Here is a 26,942-nt window from a genome sequence, read left to right as displayed (position 1 = left end):
TGGCGTCCCTTTGCTTTTGTCCTCCAGAATGTCATTTGGAAGAAAGGACAGATTGTTTATTATTTATTGAGCCCTCGGAAGTATTTCGAGGTAGGTTCATTTTGTTTATTAGACGGTGTTTGATTTTAAACAAGAGTTTCGTGTTCTTAGGGTCTTACGGACGGACATTGTCTTACGGACAAGTGTCCAAGGTATGGACTATTTTTCAAGGTCCTAGTAGTGTTCTCTTGTGCCACTATCTTATGGACGGATGTCCCATGGACAAGTGTCCCCAGTAGGATTGATTTGTCTTACACATAGAGTGCCCCAGCGTGGATGTGGCTTGAGCCCCGTGCTGCTTCACCCCCATTTCTAAGCCTGGATCGCCGACAGACAGTACAGAGATGCTAGACCTCCTCGCGCTGCTACTGTTTGAAGCAGGGTTACATAAAATAACAGCTAAGTGTATATTTAAGTTCTAGTTTTGCATTTAACATCTAAAATGTTTTCAGTCTTAAACAGTAACGTACATTTTAAATAATATCGTATAGACTATGTTGAGTGGTTAGATTGTTAAGAACATTCATGTCGATTTAGTAGTTAAAATATAATTTAGATCTTAGGTTTCATTGCATTGTGTCTTGTAATAGTATTACTTTTTTATAGATATTATTATTGCACTCTAACATCATATAAAATATATCAAATTAATTAAAGTAATGCTACATTTCATACATTCTCTCAACTTTACATTTCTTGTATTTTATCATAGTCGTTTTCATAGATATTTAGTACAACTCTTACCACCACTTTCTTTGACATATAACCACTACATATTCACTAGAACTCTACATTGTCATGTATCAGCAACGAACATCATGAATGAATATAGTCATTAGTTTTAAGTAATATACAACTGTGTTTTCTTTCTCTGTACATGCCTGGCGCCCAATATCTATATATCTTTTGTTTATTATTATTGATTAATTTTCTCTCTAGTGAAATACCTTATCCACGACTGCTCTCCGATGAAAAGCTGCCGTTCGCAGTGGTAGTTGTTTAAAAAACGCTACAAAGCTGAAAATAATGATGATGATAATGATCATCAGAAAAAGCGTTCTATAAATGCATTTTATCTCATTCAAATTAAATGGCGAAAATACCCTTAGACCTTCTTTTATGTGCTGTATTTCCATTGGCGGTAAACGAACAAATAAGTACATATGTTCTTGTGCTGCGAACGTACTGCTGTTTGTTTGTCATTGCGCTAATTGTCAGATAAAGTTCTTATTGTGGACTACAATTTTAGTATATTTTGAATAATACTACTTAAAGTAATAAATTATATAATGAATGAAACTATGATTGGGGATCATGTAGTGGGGGATACGTTGTAGTAAAAAAAAGAAAGAGAAATCTCACGTCTCAAGGAAAGTCAAGAGATTTTTTTCCATTTTTTCAGATACCACCAAAAACATATTTTTCGCCTGCAGGTGTTCTATTTTCATTATTTTTTTATCCATTTTTCAAGTATACCTTCTAGTTTTTGGTTTTTGCAAAAAGCGTAGCTAAAATTCTAAGAAATGGACAAAATGCATCTAGATAGTCTGCTAGGTTGAAAGTCATTAAATCGATAGTTTTTTCTGCAGCTTATCAATATTGTCCAAATTTTTTGGATTTTTACGTTAATGGTCGATCAGTAACAATAATATCCAACCTAAGTGGGCGTATACGATATCGATCACTCAATACTTTTTAGATATAGGTAACACATTACAATTACTACGATGTACTTCATAGTTAATTATATTTTTTAGAGAAACGAACCGGGCAAAAAAAATGAGAAATACTTTAATTACTTAAGCTTAGAATGTAGAATGTGTGGGAGGAGGGATTAATCACTGCGATTTTAAAAATCTATTATGTCCCCCTTCCTTGAGTTATTATAGAGTATATAACTCATCATACATGTTGTAGGTGGAACAGATTATTTCCCATCCTCCTCTGACAACAGCTGTTCCTCCTCCGAGGGTATACACCCTTTCATGGTTGGATTTTCCCTCCGTGGAAAACCCTCCGTGCCCTTCACAATCGAGGAGCTTGTTTTCGGCTGAGGTGGAGACTGGAGGGTCTGTCTCCAATTTTCTCCCCCTTTTTAACTTGGTCTCTCCTTATACCTGATACCTGTGTTGTCCCGAATCTATAATGGAGGATATATCCCTCTTTCTCTATTGCCTCCTTGGATTTGAGGTCAATTCCTGTTGTGAGGACCATGACCCTCCTGCCTCAAAATGATGACTCGCCAACTCGATGTCCTTGCAATGGAGTTCTGAGTCTGGATAAAGCTCAGCAGGTATAGGTGGTGGCAGAAAGACCGTGATAGTCGCCTCTTTTGGTTTGGTTTGGTTGTGTTTTCTCCCTTCACTGCAATCAGTCCCGGCACCAGCCAATTCTTAAGTTTAGGTGCCGTTTCCGCCAATTAATCCGCCGATTCTTGAGATACACAATCTATGAGCAGCATGTTTGCCCGACAGGGTATATATATAAAAAGCACTATAAAAAGGCAACTCTAGACATATCACAGAAATACTCCACTTGGTTCAACGGTTGAAATTTTAATACTAATACGCATATTATGTATCAGGCATCAGGCACGTATATTTTTAAGTTCAGCGTTTTATTTGTCGCCGTGAAAGAACCAAAACCCATTTTTTTTCAGTCTGTAAAAGTCGTACTTGTTAGATATCAATTTATTACGGTTTTATTAACCTCTCTAACTGTTGTAAATCAATTTGTAAAATGCGTCTTCGGAAACGCGATACAATTAACTGGTTCAAAAGTCTCTTGCTTCACAAAAACTAGAACTTATCTGAAACGACACAAGAAGTAATATAGTAAAAAAAGTTTATTAGCTTGAACGTAAAATCAAATGAACCGTTATTAGAAATGGACCCGATTTTTCTATATGAATTCCTTATTTAATTAACAGAGAATCATTTAAATCTCTGTTTGATGCAATTTAAATAAGAGGGCCGTGATACTTGAATAACAAGTAGACAAACTGATCATTTTTTGTATTAATTTATAATGCATAATATAATTAAAATAAAATAGCTTGTGGATACTGGCGAACTAGTTGAGATAAAAATAAATATGCCATAGATTTCCTTTTAATCTATACAGTCTTAGGTTAGGTTAGGTTAGTTTGCTGGGGTTTGGGATCATGTTTGATCCCTCACTCGGAGGCTTTGGGCCCATTACGATACTTCTGTATTATTATACCAAACCTTCCTCTCATTCTTTCTTCGCCTTAAAGCACTTCCAGCTCTTTGCAATGTTCCCGAAGTCGCTGATTTTGGCTTCTGCTGCTTCCTCTATAGTGTGACCAACGGATCTGTAGCTACGGGGTATCGGCAGGGGAACGCAGTTGTAAACAAAACACGCCCAATTTAATTCATAAAATAGTCATGGGCGTACGGTGTTTTATGAAAATAATGTGTATCATAAATATAATATTCAGATTAATAATTTTTTTCAAAAAACTTTATCCTATTTGAATCGTTACTGTTGAGTTAGCAGATAAACACTAAAAGCTTTTATTAAAGCTCCCTTAAATATTTTGAATAATTTTATTATTATGTGTTGTTAATATAATTGAAGAAATAATTACAGCTGGGGGTTGGAACCTTTCGTGTTACACATCAAAATAAAACACTAAATCAGCACAATACACCAAAACACTTTTACTTTTACGCTGGACGCACGTTTCGCTAACCATGTTAACATCATCAGCAGATGATCAAGACTGAGTCTTGAGGTATATTTATTTATATATCTGTACTAACTATATTTTTTTCTATAATACATTATTTTAGATATAACTATTTCCAGCAAAAAAAAATCTTGAAAATAGTTAACTTTGGAAGCGGAAACAAAACATAATTTTACACACCAGTAGATCCAATATTGCCTATTACACCAGATATGGTATCGCTCCGCCAGCACTTTTTAAAGGTTAGGTCATTGTCTACCCATGTTTCATCCAAATAGATAATACCTACTTAGCGATATATTCGAATTTTGCGTATATATTTATATCTCTCTCTGCAATATAATGGGCCGCTCCTTTAATATTTATCTGTTATTTTGACATTTACGCCAAAAAAATTGATTTTAATAACCCCCCTAAGCGTTTCCCTGCCAAAGGAAAATTCAATTCTTCCTGCAATTTTTGCAAAAGCTTTCTAATTGTGGAGACGACTTTGAATTCGAGATAAAATATATTTATCAAATTCCTGACCACTTGGAAATCAAAGTCGAGCTTTTCAACAGCAGTCTCACGTGGCCGTTTCTTTCCAGGGCTGGATATCATTTTATCGGGGTTAGTTTCCAGTCTTTTTTTATCTTCTGTGTGAATTTTTTTATAGCCGATACGCTGACTCCGGTATAAAGAGATATCCGCTTAAGTTTACGTTTAAGCGGCAACTTAAGCAAAGTCTCTGTAGCTTCTTCGTCGCAAACCCTATTATGAACACAACGAAATAAATCAAATGAGTTTTCATCCACGTTTATTTACATTTATTTTAGTTTAGCTAAAATATTTAGGTAAAATGTGTGCTTTTCATTTTAGCCAAATTTAATTTTAATATTCTAATAATTATATTATTATTATTCTACTTACCTATATAAATTAGCTATTATTTCTCTTATTCTGGCTATGTAGCGTCTTACCCTTAACAAATTTATTCATTTTAAAACACAAATATACGATCAAACTTATAATTAAAAACTACGAACGAAAAACATTACAACAAGATAACAAAACAATAAAACACAACTTAACTATTAAATATAAGAAAAATATAGGAATAAAGTTTAGGATAACCGGTATAAAATAACGAAAGAAAGTAATAATGATCAAAAGAATGACACCGCCACTGGATATTTCAATAGTATTCAATATTTCCACTCTTTTCAGAAGCGACCGTGAAGTTGGGGATAAGGCTAGCGAATAGGAAAGGCGTAAAAGCCATAGCAACCGCGTGGTAACAAATCCTGTGACGTACTCACGCCAATTATGTTCGATGAATAGGCGGCCATGCGCGGCGATGCCGGTTTGTCAATGATGTCCTTGATATATCTTCACCTTTCGTAGTAAGCAGATTATACAGAATGAAAGAAATAAGTTATTAAATAAAACATATCCAACAATATGAACTACGTTAAAATTCCTTAGTAATATACGTCAGAATATATGTTAAACACATTATATATAATAAAAATATATTAAATTTATAGTTCATGTCTGGCAATTTTGTAATTTTATAGATAAACGTGGCAATATCGATTTTTTTTTCTCGCATTCCTTCCATAGCTTCAGATCCGCTGGTCAAACAGTAGTCCCTCCAAAAAACCTTATCCTAAAGTTTTAAAGCGTCGGTACCAGGGCCATGTAAGTGAAATATTAAAAATGGTTCCAGCAAAAGTTTCCCAATTATGACGGATGATGGCGCTGATCGTTAAAATTTTTGGACAGGGATTTTGCTTACCGACAATACGACGTGAGCTACGACCGGACCAGGACCAATCAGAATGATCAGTCTTTCTTGGACATTTGCCGCGGAAGTGTGTGTTAATTTCTGTTGTGATAAGTGTGGTTGTGTTTGCTGTTTGATTTTTCGGTTTTGATATTATGTTAAAATTAATTTTGAAGTATTGTATCACCTGTTTTTATGTAATAGTACTTTTTTTAGTTCTATGATCTGATATGTTATGATTTGTTAATGTTTGTTTAACAATGTTATACCAAAGAGGTTATACTTAATATACTTATCAATTTGCATAGCCTAACTTTTTTATCAATAAACTTTGTAGATTTTCAGATTATTTAATTACTTTTGTTTCCGTTTGTAATTTTATTTTTAAGACATATTATGTGATTCTTTCACATAATATGTTTCAAAAATAAAATTGCAAATAGCGAATAAAAATAATTAAAATAAAAAAGTGTATTTTATAATTCCCCCCGGCCCCGCACCCCTTTGGCTAACCTATAATGTCAGCTATGTTGAGAGATGGCGTTACGAAAATGGAACCGATTTATTACAAGGAACTTGGGCTTCTTTTTCGTTAGTATATTCTGTGGTCGGTACTCCATTGCTGGACAGTGGCACGGCAGGTGCTCTATGGTTTTCTTCTTCCTCTCCGCAGTTTCTGCAGTAGTCGTCGTTGGAAATCTTCCATCTCACGAGTTTTACCCCCGTGGGACAGTTTCCAGTGATGATACCTACTATTATGCGTACTACGTTCTCTTTGTGCTCTAGTAGTTGTTTTGTCTTTTTGTTATCTACCAAACAAGTACAAACCAATTAAGGCCACAGTCTTCCAGCTGTAGCGCAGTTCTCACGGTGTTGCCACGTCTCTTACTGCTTGGCCTTGATGATAGTTCCTATAGTTTCCTTCAGTGTATTGATCGTCACAAGGGGTGGGTCATCTGTCACGGCCACTCCCCTGGCCTCCTCTTTGGCGAGTCTGTCTGCTTCTTGATTGCCCGCCACATTGCTGTGGCCGATGATACAATAAACAAGAGATTAGATTCTTAGCGGTCGCAAATCGGTCCTCCGCGTGCATGATTTAGGGCTCGAACTCACTGACGACCTGGCCGGATGTATTGCGTTTTTAGCTGCGACCAGATGAACGACCAGTTTCAACAGAGTTGTCAAATCTAACGATTTTTTACGTTTTACCAATTAGAAAATATTGTTTCAGAAATGTTAAAATATCCGAGTTAACTAAAAAGCGAAGTTGCTATTCACAACAAACAAAAAGCATTGTGTACGCGCGACCGATAAAAAGGGAGATATTCTGTTTCTTTTTTCTACTGATATGGCGCCCTTATCGACTTTAGAAGTAAACATATTAGGGCCATCGTAAAAAAAGATCGTCAGATACTAGCTCTAAATATAAGCAGGTAGAAAGTTTAGCTTTCAGTTATTTCAATGTTTACAATATAACGAAGAATCTACAACAGTAATTACTTCTATTTTTATGAATTTTTAAGTTACTTTCTTAATTCTTTTTTCAAAATAATGTACCTAGTAGAAATATAGTCTAATGAACCCTGGTTGAAAAACGTTAAATTAAATATCATATTTAAAATACAGTTGTCTTCCTTGTACATGACTACAATACAACTAAAAAAACTAATTTAATAAAAAAAACAAGTCGTTGTAGAAAAACTTTAAATATTATTTTTTTTTATTTTTTAAATATTGAAACTCAAAGGTATAATAACAGGTATCATACCAACCATAAATAGAGTAGGTATGTCATATAAAAATGTTTTGAGTTTTTACTAGAATCGACCCTTGATAAAAAAAAGGGATTAGATTTAAGTTTACCTTTGATCCAGTCTGTATACTATTTCTTTGGATTTTCTGCACGTGTGCAAAAACTACACTAAAACACTATATCTTATAGAAAATAAAATATTGTGCCTTGAATTTGAGGGATTTCATCGGAAAAATTATTAATTTGGAAGAAAACAAGCGGCAAGGCAACAAGCGGCAGAGAATAATAATATTTCCGTGCAGTCTTCTGGTCGCAACGACCAACGGATGGCCAGGACGTTAGTGTGCGCTATATCATTTGATTTAGGGCTCAAACACACTGACGACCAGGTCGATTCTAGTAAAAATTCAAAACATTTTTATATGATATACCTACTCTATTTATGGTTGGTATGATACCTGTAACAACAGGTATCAAGCAGTTCGATGTTAAAAAATAAAAAAAATAATATTTAAAGTTTTTCTACAACCACTTGTTTTTTTTATTAAATTAGTTTTTTTAGTTGTATTGTAGTCATGTACAAGGAGGACAACTGTATTTTAAATATTATATTTAATTTAACGTTTTTCAAACAGGGTTCATTAGACTATATTTCTACTAGGTACACTATTTTGAAAAAAGAATTAAGAAAGTAACTTAAAAATTCATAAAAATAGAAGTAATTACTGTTGTAGATTCTTCGTTATATTGTAAACATTGAAATAACTGAAAGCTAAACTTTCTACCTGCTTATATTTAGAGCTAGTATCTGACGATCTTTTTTTACGATGGCCCTAATATGTTTACTTCTAAAGTCGATAAGGGCGCCATATCAGTAGAAAAAAGAAACAGAATATCTCCCTTTTTGTCGGTCGCGCGTACACAATGCTTTTTGTTTGTTGTGAATAGCAACTTCGCTTTTTAGTTAACTCGGATATTTTAACATTTCTGAAACAATATTTTCTAATTGGTAAAACGTAAAAAATCGTTAGATCTGACAACTCTGTTGACACTGGTTGTTCATCTGGCCGCAGCTAAAAACGCAATGCATCCGGCCAGCCGACGGCCAGGTAGTTGCGACCTGGTCGTCAATGAGTTTGAGCCCTTAGAGGTAGCTGCGGCCTGACCGGTGCGACCTGGTCGTCAGTGTGTTCGAGCTCTTAAAAAAGCAAGATCCTTGGCGCCCAGCGCGGAGTAGCTCCGCCTTGACGCAGCCAGGACAGTGCTTCTCGGCAGTCCATCACAGTTTTCGATCTCACTCATTGCATGGTGATGCTTCTTAAAGTGCCCAAGCTGTCAGAGTATATCACGATATCTCCTATTTGTCTATTAGCGACTTTCTCTTGTATATAACTCACAGCTTTCTTGATAGCGTAGAACATTACATATGTAATCTCAGCTAGTAGAACATTATAGCCATCCGATAAGCCTTTTATCCAAAATCATGTTTGGTGAGCATACAGTCTGTTTTCTGGTATAGCAGATGTGGACTCGTGTTATTTTCCCTATCTCTGGCAATATCCTCGAGTTCGTAGATGGTCTGCTTCCACAGATTGGATTCCCTTAATCTTAGGGCACCCTTAACAGCTAGATCCCGAGGCAGTCGATTGATTGCAAGTTCAGAATTACTTCTAGCGCAGCTTGCCCTGTGTTGTTCCTTACTCCAGTTGTTAGACAGCGCTGCTAATCGCTATACTTTTGTGAGGCTTTTTCTAGTAGAAAAAGGGTGAGTCTTAAGTAAGTGCAAATATTTTTAGGGGTAGAATATTTCGACCCCAGAAACACGATTATGAGTTTTTTTCAAGAATTTTTTTAGTATTGAAAATACTTCTGGCCGCGTTTATATGGCACCCGTCTTTGAAAAAACGACATGCTAGAGGCGACATGGTACGATGCGAGTTCAAGAACCTGCCTAATCAACTTGTCAATACTTAAGTCAATAGTTTAGCCGGCGTTGATCATCGAATAGAGCAAGGACGTTCGAGGGCCGAAATGAGGTCTTATCAGTGTGGGCCAACAATTTTATGGAGATGGATGTTTAGGGGCCGGCGGATAAAGAAAGCCGATGTTATTATAAAATGTATATTATATTATTGTAAAATGTAGTTAATAAATATATTAACTACATTTTACAGTTTTTTTTATTATTATTTATTTAAATAATAATTTAAAATTATATATGCGTCAAGGCATGGGTTGTTAGGGACAGTTGGGCTATTTTAATCTAACTCTTTCCGTATGAGAAGCAAAGGGCAAACTATACGTGAAAGAGCGGAATAACATAAATAATAAATTTAGACTAATGCAATATTTTTTCTTGGCGCGTAGGATAATGCGCACAATCGATGCATTAAAGGGAATAATTAATTAAATCATTAAGTTCCAAAACATATAATAACTCCGGTCTCATCGGATCTGCTGATACATTTTGATAAAATCCTTGTATACCTATATATTTTTAAAACAAGGATAAAATTTAGGCTATTAGGACCAATATTTTTTTATATGATTATTATTTTTTTAATTAACAACTTAGGACAAAGAAAAAGCTTGCATGGTTTTCACCGCCAACAGGCGTAAAAACAAATTAATCCAAGACGGTGCCAAATATTTATTGGGATAAGTTTTTATCGTTTGAATATTGTTTTAAATAATAATTATCATTTAATTAGTGCTAACTCATTTAATTAGTGCTAACTTATCATTTAATTAGTGCTATCAAAGTTCACAACACGGCAAAATTTCAACAAAATCGGCGAACGGATCTTTGAGATATTAATAAAAAAGGTCTATTAGAAAACACCTTGACACCCCTGTATCTTTAAAATTATACATTTCCGGTTAGGTTGTCACCTCCTGAAGTTTGGCCAGATGCTTAATTAACACCCTGTATTTAAAAATTGCTAGCTAGTGATTTAGTAAGCTATGTTTATTTTAATAGGAAAAAAAGACATTTCATAAAAAATAAACAAATCCATAATACAAATAGGTAGTATACACCAATTAATTAATTTTAAATGTATCTAAATAGGCACTTTAATCATTGAAAAATGGACAGGAGCACTTAAATTCACTTCATAGAGTATACCAAATATGCTAAAAATAATAATTCCAATAAAAAAACACAAATGGCACATTAAAATCTGCATTATCTGAAATCAAACTATAGCTAAACGGCTAATAAAATAATAAAGAGAAGACGCCGACATCTATTATAACGCCATGAACAGTTTTTAATCATTATTACGAGTTATTATTATATACTTGTTTTACAATTTATTGTAATACAGTAGCATTCCTTCAAATAAATTTTGATTTAAATATTGTTAATATAGTCATATTAATGATTATAGCCCGTATGATTTCTAAAATAAATAATCAAGCGTGTTTTTATCAGAATTATTAAATGATTAAGTGGAAATAGTTAATATTTAGTAACTTCGTCAGTGTTATATTTTAATATAATCATGGATTTAATAATTAAATAAGTTTAAATTGCGGTAAATTTGTATGAGTTTCAATCATTTATATTTAAAATCTTAGGGAAGACAATATAGATTTTAGGCAGGAGAACTCAAGGGAAGGACTGTGTAATTAGTAATTAAGACTTTACATTTTTTTTTACTTGCCATTTTTCTTGTCGTTCACGTTGCACGTTGACTCTTCGTTGTGTCCCACACAATCTGAATTTCGGATATGATGCAGAACTGATAAATTGGACCAAATATATTAATTGCAAGGTATTCAAAGAAATATTTTTGTTAACTTTGCAAACGTTTAAGGCATGCAATAATTTTAAAAAATTTTGACGTGAGATTACTTTATAATTCTTGGAAGTCTTGGATGATAAAGATTTGAATTATTATGGGTCTGTTTTGTTTAAGAAGCTAACAAATAATTTCAAAAACTCAACTATCAAAATATAATGGTAGCAAATTTTTAAAATCATGCATAGGTATAATGTTCTATATTAATTGGACATACTGAATGTAAACTAGGTATAGTTGCTGCAATCGATAATATATTTTGTTGCTTTTTCATATCACGCAAAATTTTTATCATAACAAAAAACCGTCAATACCGCTACTCATATTATGGGCACCTATGTATACTTAAATCTCATAATGATGTTTAAAAATACATAGGTATACATACTATGAGTAGTGGTTGTGACGGTTTTTTATTAGGTATGACGAAAAGAAGTTGCAAACTAAATTATCGTGGAACTATATTTTAATTTTCTTTTATCTACAGTAACTATTACTTATTTTTTGTACGGCGATTTTAAATTTGGAGTTTTTTTTTTTTGGATTTTTTTAGTTTTTAGTTAAAAAACATATTTCTTTTAATATACAAGAAAGAAAAGCCAGAAAAAATCCAGTGGTTAAAGAATATTTTAATACCCTAAAAATCTCGTCTCACATCAAAATTCGACCTGTCCCAAAAGCTATATGCTATATGTCCGCTATTTAGTTCAGAATCGAACGAATAAAGCGCTCGGCGTTGCTTTATTTTGTGTGTATTTTCTTGAATAGTGCACACACACTTTTTTTGCGATAGGTACCTAGTTCTGAAGATTTCATTTTTTTTTAAATAAATCGGAAACTAATCAAGATATCGGGATTTTCTTATGTTCTTTACAGGCGTTTATCAAACTTCTAATAACGCAACTTTTGTCTTATTTAACCGAATTCGTATCTTTTGTAGTTTTCGAAATACCAATTTTGAGCATCGAAATTTTTATCACCCTCTAATATATTATATTACTTATAATTATTTTCAATTTATAAAACATATATTGTTTTAGATCGCCTTCGGATCGCCGCAGTATTTATTCCAGTCCGGACATAAATCTGGAAAGCGATGAAAACGAAAAAGCAAAATTCACTCTGAAAGAGTTCTTGGAATATTTCTCCAGGAAACATACCAAAACGCCAGTAGTGTATGATAGCGTGGATGTTCTACCTCACACTTTAGATAAGCTAGCTGATGATGAAGGGAAGCGAGTGAATGATGAGGACAAGTCTAAAAGTTGGTCCCTGATGGATATTCAAAAGCACAAACACCCGTTTGAAGACAAAAAAGGGTAAATTATTTTCATTTAACTTTTATTCCATATAATAACTAAGTATATTGTTAATCTAATGATAAGAAACATTTTATATGCCTGTTTTTATAAATATGATTGTTAATTGATACACCCTGTTCTATCAACGTCTCTTTTTCGTGTATTTATGCGGTTTCATATTTATGATATAATGATGTGGTTGTCACATCTTAATAGAAGATTATTTTCTTTTATCTATGGTCACATCACTGTACTACTTTTTTATAAGACTAAAGATGTTTTTCAGAAAAACGGAGTCCCGTAGAGAAAAAAAATATGTAAAAACCAATGGCGTAACTAATTTTTCGTTGGTAGATGGACGAAGAGAAAAAAGAACATATACGTAAAAATTAAAAATAAATTAAAAAATAATCATACAGAAAGTTTGAAGCTTTTTGGTTTTGCCTTATTAAGTAATTGTTAAGGTACGCGCACACTGACCAGCGCCGCACTCGCCGCACTAATCACACTTTTTTTTCTTGTCGCGCACACTAACCCATACCGAACGCGCCGCACGCGCCGCGCGCCGCATTGTTTGCTATTTAGTTTCTTTTTGCCCCTACTACACCAGTATTTGTCAATCGAATTTTTCATCATTCGCGAGTCCTGTCTGCGGTGATAAGCGTATTTTTTAATATTTCTCGACAATGAATGACAACGAACAAGAAATAATTATGAGCTCCTTGCTAATAGAAGAAGAAGAAATCACGAGAAAGAATCGAAAGTGATAGGTTCACAATATTTGCAAAAATCCACATTATTTTCATATTTAATTGAAAATGAACTAAACATTTTTCAATATTTCCATATGAGCCATGAAAAATTTGCGAACTTTCTTAGCATATTGAATTTCTAATCTCCTCTTCGGTTACCTACGTAGAGTGGAAGGAATTGAGTGTGACGTCAGCAGCACTAGCCGAACTTACCGAAAATCATTCTGGTCCAACAATGCTGGCCGCACTTTTGATGCGATTCTTGCGGCTCTGGCTAGTACTCTCGCACCTTCATTGAAAGTAATACAAACAATATTTTTCTTCGGTCGATGCGGCGCGTGCGGCTCTGGTCAGTGTGCGCTTACCTTTATCAGGTAGTAATTATTAATTTTGAAGTTTAACTGGATATAATGTCATTTTAACAGAACGCCAACGGTATTTATAGACGTATCTGTTTTAAAAAAAACTAAAGTGTTTTCGAATAGTTTTTAGATATTTTAAATAGCTTTTTCTTTGTTCTTTGTTTTTATTGTGTGCGGACAACCGACGTCGGGAAGAAATAATACTTCCCGAAGTATTTTTTGTCCGTTAGGCAAATTTGCTTATTAATAAACCACTGCTGACAATTAGTTTCTGTTGGATTAAAGCTTGATTTTTATCATGTAATAATATTATCATATAATGATCCGTTATCCAACGATACGATGATACTATCAGAGCTACAAGCTCACAGAAAACTTAAGTCTTTTTTCGATTTAAATCATTTTAATGACTTAAGTCATTTGATTTTAAGTCATTTTTCGAAATCTGACTTAGACTTAAAATTTAAGTCTTTGTGAAAATGATTTGTGATTTAAATCTTTATTCCGAAATAGAAAAAGATTTAAGTCTTTTTAGAAAAGATTTAAGTCTTTTTATATAAAAGTCGTTTTTTATATATTTTTATGATACATTTTTGACAGCAGCATTTCTTTTTAAACTTTTAGGCGGCAGAATAAAAAAAGAAATGCTCAGTAACACTAGTAAATAAAGTGTTAGTTTTTCGGAACCTGTTTTGATTATTTGTCGTGTTACGCATGCGTAGTGAGTCTGTTGTCTTTCAAGTGAATCCCCGACTCCATGATGTAGCCTGGAAGACAATCGAATGAAATTTATCTCGAATATATTGAAGAATTACATAGTGATCAAAACACATCACCATTTTTTAATAGTCTGTCTGTAGTTGTTCTGAAAATTAACCGTTTTATTTTATATGATTTTGGTCTCATCTGTATCTATAATAAATTAATAGTATGATACTTGGTAAGAAAATCGCTAATTGGTAATAAGAGAAAATTTATATTAACATTTAAAAAATACTTAAATTGAATTCTAGTTGTCTTCACTTGAGGGTAATTGTTTTAATTTAAGTCATTTTACTTACTTAACTTGCAGGTTATCATGATTTAAGTCAAAAATATAGATTTAAGTCATAAAACGACTTAAATAACGTTATATTGATTTAAATCTTTACAAAAATAACTTCACTTGAACTAAAATGACTTAAGTCGAAGACTTAAGACTTAAATTATTTGAACTTTATGTTGAATTTGACTTAAGACTTAATTCATTTTGATTTTCGAAATGACTTAAATTGACTAAAATGACTTAAGAGTTGTCTTTTTAAAACTGACTTGTTGCAGCTTTGGATAACGATATTAATTTTATTGGTTGAATTTAAAGACTTCGGTTGGTTAGTTTAGTCTAATCTCTAGCCGTGTTTCCGTTCATCGGATATACGATTTACTTGTGATTGGTGTCATTTTATATTTTCATTTCCATAAAGATTTCGCTGTTTTACTTATAGTCTAAGAGCTAGCAACGTTTTCGAGAGAGAATTTTAAAAAAGCTGGTTCTTTAATATATCTTTAGCTCTTCTGAACAGAGTGCTGAACGTCTGGCTGCCCGTACACGTGGAATTGGCCCGTAGAATTCGCCCTGTATTTCAGGAACTAAGGAGGCTAGGACAAACATATGTGTAGCATATTTAGATTAAAAAAACGTAGCAAAGTAATGTGAAAATCGCATCATTGTATCTCTACGCATAAACGAGGAATCACATAAAACACACGAAAAAGGGATACCCTGTATAGATGAGATGTGCAGTAGTGAGCCGTAGTAGTCTACCGGCGGCCCGCACGTTGGTTAGGAGAGCATAGCAAGAGATATATTAAGGAATCAGCTTTCTTAAAATTCTCGTTTTCCCAACGTTGCTAGCTCTTGTACTATTATATTTTTATTAACGTTAGACTAAACTTCAAAACCTGAAACGTCAAATAAGTATCAAAACGTCCGTTATCGTACGGATCGTACGACCATTCTCTGTTGATGAGATGGAGTAAAAAAATTACGGATAAAATCAGAGCGCCGCGCCGCACGGTGGGGTATTAGCATGAAAAAGGTGATCGAAATTCGAAAAAGCAAAAGTGTTTAAGATTTCCCAAAAAAAGATAAATGATAAGTTAAATCATGTCTGCAATGAATGGCGTTGCTATGGGTGTGTTTAGTTGCATTCATTTATTTCAACGAAACGTCAAAGTTGTTACTTCTCACAGATAAGAGGAAAATGGCTAAATTTTATGTCTAAAATTATAAATTGTTTTTGTTCTTGGGCTCTTTTTACGTTTATATTATTGTTTTGATTGAAAATGGCTCAGCAAGCTGCAGGTATGTATTCTACAAAAACGTATTATTAATTTTGATATTCTCTATACTAACGATTTTTTTTTGCAACTAAATGTTGGGCGTTCAGAAAATATGATTAAATTTGTGACATTTTTATTATACTTAGAGATTTAGTTGCGCATTTCGAAGAATTCAGCATATTGTCTATATACGTTTTACTTAGTAAACATTGGATTTTCATACAGTAAAATAAAATACTGCGACTTTTTGCGACTTTGCTGATAAAATGAGAAAAAACATTCTTGGTTTGGCATTAGTAGCGACTTTAGTGATATGGGCATTGCTCGCGGATCAGTCGTAGCATTAGTAGTATTAGTTGCGATATTACTACTGGTATTAGTGGCATTGTCCGTGGAAACACTGGAACAGTGATTTTTCTTTCTTTTTTTAGAATCGACGAATTATTCTTTATTTTGTTCATATTATTTCCTCTTTAATTGAAATTAGCAATAATTTATATAAGGTCTACATAAAAAAAATTCGATCAACTATCTGTGTCAAATACCCCACTGTGCACCGCGCCGTTGGACCATCGTATTAACGGATAACGGACGCATGAAAATCAAGCTTAACGCAGCAGTGTTTACAAAAAATAACTATTCTATTTTGTAGATTTTCTTATAGTGGGCAATTACCCATAGAATTTTTTGGAGGCTTAGTTATTGTTTGTTTAAATTTTATTTGCCCTGTCTGCTTTTGTTTGCTTTCTAAAAATATAATATATTTATGTATACCTATTATATTTTTATTTTTATAAACAAGAAAAATCACTATAAAAACTTGGAAGAAAATTTTAATAAATCCAAAAAATGAAGGATTTAAACCCCTGTTGTTTGCAACGAAGCAGAATCGGACCTATGTTGATATAATAAAAAAATACATCTTATTTTTACGCGAGGAATCTGCCCACGAGATATGGAACATAATTTTTGAAACACCCTGTAAATTGTGCAGTAAAATATTCGAAGTGGGGTAGTTATTACCGTGTATTTAAATATGACATATCCAATAATATGACATATTCAAACAACGCGACTGGAATAGTCTCACCTACACAACACAATTAATATAATTTTTCTAGAGTAATTATTTTTCGAAAAAATCGATAATTATTGTGATATTTTCGCCCTATATAAAAATTAGTTTTGTAAGAAAATGTCAAATCGAAAAAGTTTATACATTTTATACGAAATGAACTTAACTTTATTTTTTAAAAATCAAGCACATCCTGTTGTTTTTGTTTTTTTATTCATTTACACTCTTTATATTAAAAAATATAGAATATAAAAATATATATAATAATGTTATTAATATTTTTAGCTGGGTGAGTTTAGAACCAATACCATGGTCCGTATCGAAAATATCCAAGTGGCAAAGTAAGTATAAACCTTCAAGCGAACGCCCCTGGGACGATTACGATTCAGGAACAAGCTCCAGACCTCATCTACATAATGATGATTTTAAACATAAACGGTAAAATATAAGTGTTTGTAACTATTTATTAGCTGTTTAGTAAATAGATATTTAAAATAAGTCTACTTATACTTATTCTTTGTAGAATGTAGAATGAATGAGAGGGGGTTAATCACCGCGACCTTACAGATTGACGAGTGACTGTGTTCCGCTTTATTGAGTTATAACGAGTTATAACTCATCATACAGTCTTAAGGCTTTGAAAAAAGCCAGTATCTCAGAAGGTTTTGCAGCGTTTAGTTCTCCATCTCCGATATCAGTCGTACCAAACTACATGGCACGAATGGTTGTAGTCTCGGTGCACTCAGTGATAAGGTGTTCTGGTGTTTTCCCATTTTCCCCACAGAATCTTCATTTGCCGTTGTTTCTTAGTTTCAATCTACTGAGGTGTTCGTTGAGGAGACAGTATCCTGTTAGAAGTCCCTATGACAATCCTAAGATTGTTTTTACTTAAACCAACAAAAATCTTTGATTTCTCTCGGTCGTCTTTCTATCTCGTCTTAGACCGTTGAAGGATTATGTATGGAGTCTTCCAGTTTCTTGAGTTTCGCTTTAAGTTGGTTTCCACTTGGAAAAAAGAACGGTTCTGATCCAGTTAGTGGAGTGTTCGCTCTTTTTCTAGCTAGATCGTTTGTTCGTTTATTTCCGTCTATCCCTTGGTGGGATGGTACCTAGAGTAGGAGGACTTTATTATCTTTTTCTAATTTGTTCAGCTTCTCTAAACATTCTTTGGAATTCGAATTGATGGTTACTCAGTTGATTGTTTTTAATGCAACTTGACTATCGAATAAGATGGTTGTTTCTTATTTCCGATAATTCCTATTTAAGATAAGTTGTACGCATCTTTCTATAGCGTAAATTTCTACCTCAAGGATGATGGGGTAGGTGTCCATTGGTTTGGAGTATATAGTTTTTTGCCTATCCATGTCCCTGTTCTGCTTTTAGAAGCATTAGTACGTTTTAATCCTTTCTATTGCTCAATACTAGAGTCGGCGTTTCCGAAAGTAGTAAATTCCTCATAGTTATTTCACTGGGAGTTAGAGGAGTGGGAGGTTGGGAGGTTGTTGCTTTGTACTTGCAGTACTGTTTTCGTAAATGACCATTCTAATTAATGCATGCATTTAATGCCTCTAAACGTAGAAGATTGTATGCATTGCTTAAAATTCATATAAGCTAAAGGAATCAATCTAACTAATAAATATATTAACTAATAAATATATTAAATATTTCTTTTTAGGCCTGTTTCTATTACACCACCAAGTCCTTATGTATACCATCCTCCTACAGAAACTTCTGACCGATTCGACAACTATTACGAAGACTCAGTAAAACCTGGATCGTATCTAACGTCACTAAATGTGTATTCTAGACCCACAGCAACTTACGGGCATAAAGTTCATGTCGAGACTCATTTCCCGTCTAGTCCTTACAGTAGCACAACGAGGCCATATTATCATAATGGTGAGTAAATAGTGTATAATAATTATAGTTTCATTAGTTTTTTTCGTGCGGATAAAATTAAAGTCTACAAGGTGATTCACGGCAATGGCACGTTAGATGTTTATGGAGAACCGGTGATAGGATTTTATTGAAAATTTATATTTGTGAATAAACGCACCTGCTCCATTTGTCGAAATTATTTTCAGCTTTACAGTGTATAATATTATATTTTTCGAAACTACTTTCACATAAAACTAAATAAAGCTTCATTCAGAACTTCGAAATTTGTGGAATAAATTACTGGCTTCAATTAGAGTGGAAGTTTGTTTCTCTAATTTTAATGTAAGCATTCAGAACGCCAAATTAGTGGTTCTAATTTTCAATTAGTAGAAAAAGTTAACAAACTTTTAACGTTTGCCACTAATTATACTTAAAAATTAGCGAGCAATGTCATTGCGGCCTTTGATTATTATCCCTAAAGGTAATCAAGAAGTATAAATCAAGGTATCTAAAAAATAATAACAAAAATAATTTTTGATTCTGAAAAAGATGAGTTGGTGGTGCACACGAATAAAAAAATGTTTAAAATTGTTTTAAATAATACAAAAGTGTTTCTAATAGGACCTAAGTCAATTCACTGAAATTTGATGTGAGCCTGATGTCCAGACCCAAAGACATAATAAATTGAAATTCTACCAGCCGCGACTGCTTGTAGTTGAAACTTGAACACTGCTTAAAATACCTGGTGCGTCTCAAAAGTGGCTAACCTCTATAATTCTTATTTTTCCAGATAAAAAAAAACGAGATTTGGAATGTTAGTAAGTTAGGATTGATTGACGTATTCAATTGTTTTCGGTCACTTTCTGTTTTACCGGAAATTACTACAACTTTTAATTTTTAAATGGCACCCTCGGTATTTTTTTTACTTTATTTGATAGAAAATGACACTCTGGATACAATGACATATCATATGTGAACTTTTGACATATTGGCTTAAAAAACCATCGTATTTTAAATTTCAATCTAGAGTGCCATGGCTGTTCTTAAAAAACAATTTTTAATCAAGGAATCTTGGAAAAATAAATTTGAACCTCTAATGCTTTTAGTGTCTTGTCCTGGCCGGTTAAAAGATGTGCAAATCGTATTTTTAATCATATCACACGAGGGGGCAACCGCGGCCAAAATTTTGTACACCATTGCCAAATTAATGCCAAAAATTGCCAAATAATGTCAAATAATAGTAACTATTGTCAAATAATGCAATCTATTTCGAAATAATGCCAACTACTGCCAATTAATTTCCGTAATTTCCATATTAATGCCAATGATGCCACTAATTCCTATGACAATGCCAAACCATACCGTGTAATTTCTGATGTAACAGTAGTAGTAGTAACAGTAGTGTGGTGTCCCTCAGGGTTCAGTACTTGGCCCTATTTTGTTTCTAGTGTTTATCAACGACATTGCAAATCTGGACATTAGCGGTAAAATCTGCCTCTTTGCGGACGATACTAGTTTCACTTGGAGCGGCCCAGATGTTGCGGCGCTATATGATACTATATCCAATGACTTACGCACCATTAAGTCTTGGTGCGATTCTAATCTCCTATGCCTCAACCTATCAAAAACTAAAGTTTTGTCATATAAAAGTACTATACAACCTTTTGTACTTAATAACACTACTATTGACGTCGTGGACTCTGTGAAATTCTTAGGACTTCTTGTAGACAACTCGTTAAAATGGGACTCTCACATTGAAGCTCTATCAAAGAAACTAAGCGCTGCCTGTTTTGCGCTAAGATCAGTTTCTAAGGAACTTAACTTCTCAACCTCTAGAATAGCCTATTATGCCCTTTTTGAGTCACATCTTCGTTATGCCCTTCCATTCTGGGGTACTTGCTGCGCAACAAAATTTGATTGTGTTTTCATACTTCAAAAGAGAGCAGTTCGATATTTATTGGGACTGAACAGTAGAACTCACTGCCAGAATTTCTTTAAAAATTTGAAAATACTGACTCTTCCTTCTTTATTCATTTTTGAATCCGTTTGCTTAATCCGCAAGCACATATCTGCTATTCCCGAAAGGCCATCTCATAACTATCCACTTAGGAATGCAGTGCACGATCTTTATCTGCCAACCCCGAGCTCAGAACTAGTTAAGGGTTCAATACTGTACAATGCCAAAAAAATGTACAATCATCTGCCTTTGAATATCAAATCGCTTTCATTCTTTCCCGCATTTCGCAAGGCTCTAAAATCATACCTACTGGAGAGAGCCCTATATGCGGTAAACGAATTTTTTGTTGATGTTTGATTATGAACAATTTTGAATTTTAAAATTTTGACCATCTCACACACTGGTCAAAGGTCAAGTATTTAATATTCTATCACTTTAAAATTATATCTATTTACTGCGTACTGTTCTAAAATTGTCCATGTATATTCTTTTTGTAATTTTAAAGACTTAAATTTTTTTGAATTGTATTATTTGTATTGTGTATTTTTTGTTGTTTGTATTTTTTTGTGATTTTGTTGTTTGTGAGTGCTTTGTCGATGAAGGTTTTCGCTTTTTGCACAATAAAGCGTTGTTTGTTTGTTTGTTTGTTTAGTCGCCATTTCGTTAGTTTTCTAGGTATGTACTTAAAATTGATATTTGCTTATAAGGTACTATGCATATTTTGATGTTTACATTAACTAATCACTTCCACCAATGAGAAAGTACTATATGATGAAAAAACGGTGTTAGCGATGGCTATGGAATAAAGATCGCTGTCATTTTATATGTAAAATTATATGGGGAATGTCAATAATGAACGTCAGCAACTTTCTTATTTTAAATGGGTGACTCCATTTTTTATTACATACTTAATTTGTAAAATTATATAAATACTGATGTTAAACACTCTATACCTAACATTAACCGTTTTTGACAAAAAAAGATTTAAAATTTTGTACGAAAAAAACTATCTGTCAAAAAAATTTGTATATATAGTCTAAAAGTCAAATTAAGTGACTACCACAGCCACTGTGACATAAAGAGAAGACATATGGCTATCTATTTCAAAAATTAAATTTTTCAAATGTCATATAATAATGGCGGTAGCTGTCATAGAATTGAGCGATTAAAAATTTATCATAAATCATTTTTTTCAAACGGAAACTACTTCTTTTCAAATGGAAACTTTCTACTTCTACTTTTTTTATTTCACTAGTGAAAAGGATTTTCAATTTGTTACTTTTTAACAGTACCTACATGTTCCTATATCTAAAATAAATCGTTTTTAGGTTATTTAAGATTTAGTTTGAAAACGTACATTTTTCTTGATTTTATCTAGCTTACTTTGACATTATAAGTGTCAAACAGTCAGATAATTTATTTCCATCTGTCAGAAAACAAATTATTTGAACTTTCTATTTTATAAATACTGCTGCTTAAGAGTTTAGAAAGTGTATTTATAAAAATATATCTCGTATTTTCGCTCTTTAGTAATATCTTATAGTTCATATTATTAATAATATACCGTATGATCGAAAAAAAAAAACAGTGCAAAATTGGCCTGGAAATGATAATCGATAATCACATTATGACATGGCCTAATCTATTGATTTACATCAGTTGACGTTTACAGTCATAGGCTACTGGTTAAAATCAAGAAAAATATACGCTTTAAAACTAAATCTTAAATAACTTAAAAACGATTTATTTTAGGTATAAGAACACGTAAACGAATTGAAAAAAGTAACGAATTGAAAAGCCTTTTCACTAGTGAAATAAAAAATGTGGGTTTCCATTTGAAAAAAAATGATTTATGATAATTTTTTAATTGCTCAATTCCATGACAGCTGCAAGGCCATTATTATATGACATTCAAACAATTTAATTCTTGAAATAAATAGCCACATGTCTTCTCTTTATGGGACAGTGGCTGTGGTAATCACTAAATTTGACGTTTAGGCTATACACATAATTTTGACAGGCAGTTTTTTCGTCTAAAAATTTTAAATATTTTTTTTTCTCAAAAACGGTTAATGCTAGGTATAATGTTTAATACCAAAATTCATAAAATTTTGTATAGTATTTAAGTATGTAATAGAAATGGGGGCACCCATTTAAAATAAGAAAGTTGCTGTCAACTTCCGGTACTTCCGGAAGTGCCGCAATATTGAAAATATTTTTAATCGATAGATCTTGTTGTGAAACAAAGATGTGCAAAAAATCTCCGATCTAGATATTTTAGCTCTCTAGAAACTTCTAATGTACACTCTGCCAGGGACACCCTGTATACACACCTACTTATTACAACGACTTACCTTTACCAAAGTTTCTTTTACTCTTGCCTTAACTTTGATTATGTTTCACTTAATACTTATCTAATTAAAAAAACAATAACATCAGATTACATAAATCTGCAGTGCATGTAAATCACATTGAATAATGCGCCGTTGTCAGATTTTCATTATATTAAATTATAAGGGTGCACACGATTATTAATTTTATTTTTGACTAACCTTTCACCTTACACAAGTATATTTAATATATTATTATAGAATCTGTTAATTATATATTAGAATCTGTTTTTACAAACGAACTTATCTGAAAATTGATTTTTAAGGCAGCAAATATACTTAACTAATTTCAAACTAATGTCAACCTAATTCCAAACTAATGCCAAAATTAATGCCATAAAATACACACGAATAAATGGGACTAATGCCAAATATTGCCAATTAGTACCAAAACTAATGCCAAAAGTGCCATAGTACTGCCAATACTAATGCCTAAAATACACGTAAATATGTAAAAGTAATGCCAAATATTGCCAGTATTGCTACTAGTACCACGGATTTGTACACCATATTGCCATCGCTTTTGCCTCGATATCATATTTTTTTCAAATGGAACGAGGATAGCTTATTAGTATATTTTGAAAAAGCACTGTTTTACGAATAATTTGGTACCACACACTTGGTATTTCGAGTCAAATTGTCGTTATGAACCGTGTCTTACAATCTCAATAAACCATAAATATGGGAAAATGTCAATAGTTGACATATGATATGTCATTCTATTTAGAGCGTCATTTTCTATCGAATAAAGTAAAAAAATACCGAGGGTGCCATTTAAAAATTAAAATTTGTACTCATTTCAGGTGAAACAAGAACTAAGGAAAATAATTGAATACGTCAATCAATCCTAATTTATGTCATATACTAACATACCAAACCCTGCTTTTTATCAGAAAAAAATATAGAAGTTATAGGGGTGAGCCACTTTTGAGAGGCACCCGGTATATGCTGATATATTCTAAATTTAAAAAATCAGATTAGTATCTAAATCAGATTCTAAAAACTTAGCATAAACGGATTATGTACAAAAATCAATATACGTTTGTTTTAGACAAAGATTGCAGACATCCAAACCATCCATATGACGACATAATAACTGACGGTATGCCCTCGAACTTTCCCCAGTCATCTTCTTATGAGGCTATGAGACGCAAAGGATCCGAAATGGAAATTCATCCTGAAACTCATCCTTTCGCCGGTGACGGTGACTGGATACTTTTGTCAACAACTAAAGGATACAAACCTCCAAGAAGCGGTAGACAGAGGTCTCTCAATTTGGGGACGACCAGTGAATCATCTCAGGCCTTAACTACTACTAAGTAAGTAAAATAAATTTACTCATAGTTTTCTTTTCACATTACTGCGCTACACTTTTATGAAACTAAAAATGCTACACAGAGATTTGTCCTAGCCCTCATAGTTTCTGAAATACAGGCCGAATTTAAAATTTTAGCATTTTTTGGCAACTTATCAAAAGGGCAAACTGTGTCTCATAGAGTTTTTCACATAGAATTTAGTGGTTTAACTAGTTTTGGCTGGGAGCTGTCATTCTTAAAATATAACTCAATTAAAAGTATACTGATATCTTGTTTTATTTTGGGAGCTACTAATAAATCCGGAGTTTAACCATAGTTTTTTTATTGCAAAGAATTAATCTTCATACAATTTTATGACACCCGTATTTTTTATTTTACTTCAATTTCATCCCATTTAAAAAAAAAAAATAATCAATATTAAGAATTTCGAATTTACACTTTTGCAATCTCTGACGTCACCTCTCAAAAGTGTCACGGTTTGTCACCAGGTACAAAGGTAAATAAAAGCCATTTTTCTAAATGTATTTTAAAGTAGATATAAAATTAATTGTAAAATAAAACTTAAGGAACCTACGTTAACTTAAAATGATCTTCACAGCAAAATCTCGTACTTTCGCTGATATATTGTTGTCTTGCCGCTTCAAACCAGGCTCTTCGACGGCTTTCATCCAAAGAAACAGTTATAAAAACCTTTTCTGGAGAGCCTTCAGAGTTATTTAGACAGCCCTTCACAAAACAAACTTTAACACCCTTCATTACATAAATAATAAAGAGTGTACAATAAAACAAAATTGAAAACTCAAAGTATTTAACACCAAACGCAAAATCCACAAAATACAAATCTAACCTCGAATCCTCGAACGCCTCGAACGCGAACATCCGAACAACTTTGGTAGTGTTTAGTGCCTCGATAAAAATGGCAGTAACCTGTTAATTATAAAAATTTAATATTTAATTTCTAGTAGTAAAAAATATAAAAGTAAATTTAATATAGGGGTAATAAAGAAGAATCCCACATAAAAACGTATTTTTTAACGATCTTAATAAAAACAGAAAAATCTAACGTGATTTTAATATATATGGTGTAAATACGGTAGCAGAGAACTAGACACGCCATAATATTATCCTTCAGAGGCTCACGCCCTCTGTCAACTATTCAGTCAAACGCTGATAGGTGACGTCACAATTTTCTACGCGTCATTTCAAACCAGTGAAATTAGCATTGAATTTGATTTATTATTTATTCCTTAACTTCCTTGTAACTTCGTTGCATTTCTTTTTGTATTGAGGGAGTACTTTTTAATCACTTCAATTGATTTTTATATTAAAAGTAACAAAAATTTACCATGGTTAAATACCGGATTCATTATATGTCAGGAAAACTTAACTCTCTAACTATCTGTAAGTATTGGAAGTGATAGTACCGAAACTTTTAGATATTCATTTAGATAATTTACTTAAAATATACTTTCAGCAAGATGGGGGTCCCCCTCACAACTTATATTATAATTTTGTTGAATGACCATTTCCCAAAAAATCAATGAATTTGGACCAATGCTGCAATGGACCCATTCGATAGCTTCCCTGATCCGCGTGTTTGTCCGTTCTCGATTACTGTATTTAGGGATTTTTAAAATATGAAATATATCGTGGCAACTACAACAATGGTCGAAGACCTGGAAAATGCTATTAAGCAAGCTTTTAGATATCTGCAAACCCATCCCATTATAATAAATCCCGTTATAAAAAAAGAAGAAAAACATATCCAGAAATTCAGTGTAAAAGTAAAATATTTCAGTCACAAATAAAATTTTAATATGTGTATGACTATTTTAGTAAATACCATTTTAATTTCTTTGTTAAAAAAACAGTAAAAAGAGAAAATATATATAGAATGGTATGTATTTTTGTGAAGCTCATAGCAAACCGGATCATAAAGGTGGGTATTCACTTGCAACAAAACACTCGGAACGAACGAAACGCGCCGCGCACTCCAAACAATCTGCAACAAAACATTTTCCGGGCGCGCTCTGAACGACCTGCAACAAAACATTTTGCGCGGAGCAGTCTGCCTGTTTGCGGTGTTCGCTGCGTTCCCACCAGTAATCAGTAATCAGTGTTAGTGTCTGTGTCGACATGGATGCATCTGATATTACCATAGCAGCTGGTGGTTTTTAATTATAGAGGCATTAGCGGGTAACAAAAAAGAGAAAAAAGGAAAGAACGAAAAATGTGGGCAAGACGTCTCTTTTTGCGCCGTCAAAATATGGCCATCCTTAGTGACCTAGATTATATGCATATGAAAATTTTTACAAGGATGGCTGCAGAAGATTTTGAGAATCTAATATGCTTAGTAGGTCCTAGTTGCGGTGCACCCTATATTATTAGCAATTGCCACCCAAGCATCATGCTTCTTTACTTTGTTATATGTCCCATTTGTCGGGTCCCATAAAATAGGCTGCTTCTCAAACTCATCAATTAACTCTAAACACTTTTCTCTGTTCCACTCCATAT

The 26,942-nt window shown here is 33.0% G+C and overlaps 1 protein-coding gene across 2 annotated transcripts in view; it reads left to right on the top strand.

Annotated features, from left to right (window-relative positions):
* The window catches only part of LOC115878099, a 42,755-nt gene that overhangs the window by 10,365 nt on the left and 5,448 nt on the right, over window positions 1–26,942 (top strand). For both annotated transcript variants that reach the window (XM_030894473.1, XM_030894464.1), the window contains exons 2-5: window positions 12,116–12,394; window positions 17,173–17,325; window positions 18,563–18,786; window positions 24,164–24,431. In XM_030894473.1, coding sequence (XP_030750333.1) covers window positions 12,116–12,394; window positions 17,173–17,325; window positions 18,563–18,786; window positions 24,164–24,431 — 924 coding nt within the window. The remainder of the gene's footprint in view (window positions 1–12,115; window positions 12,395–17,172; window positions 17,326–18,562; window positions 18,787–24,163; window positions 24,432–26,942) is intronic.

Source organism: Sitophilus oryzae, unplaced genomic scaffold (assembly GCF_002938485.1).
Source record: "Sitophilus oryzae breed Bouriz unplaced genomic scaffold, Soryzae_2.0 scaffold_1062_pilon_pilon, whole genome shotgun sequence".
Classification (NCBI taxonomy): Eukaryota; Metazoa; Arthropoda; class Insecta; order Coleoptera; family Curculionidae; genus Sitophilus; species Sitophilus oryzae.
This window is presented reverse-complemented; position numbering and strand designations above follow the sequence as displayed.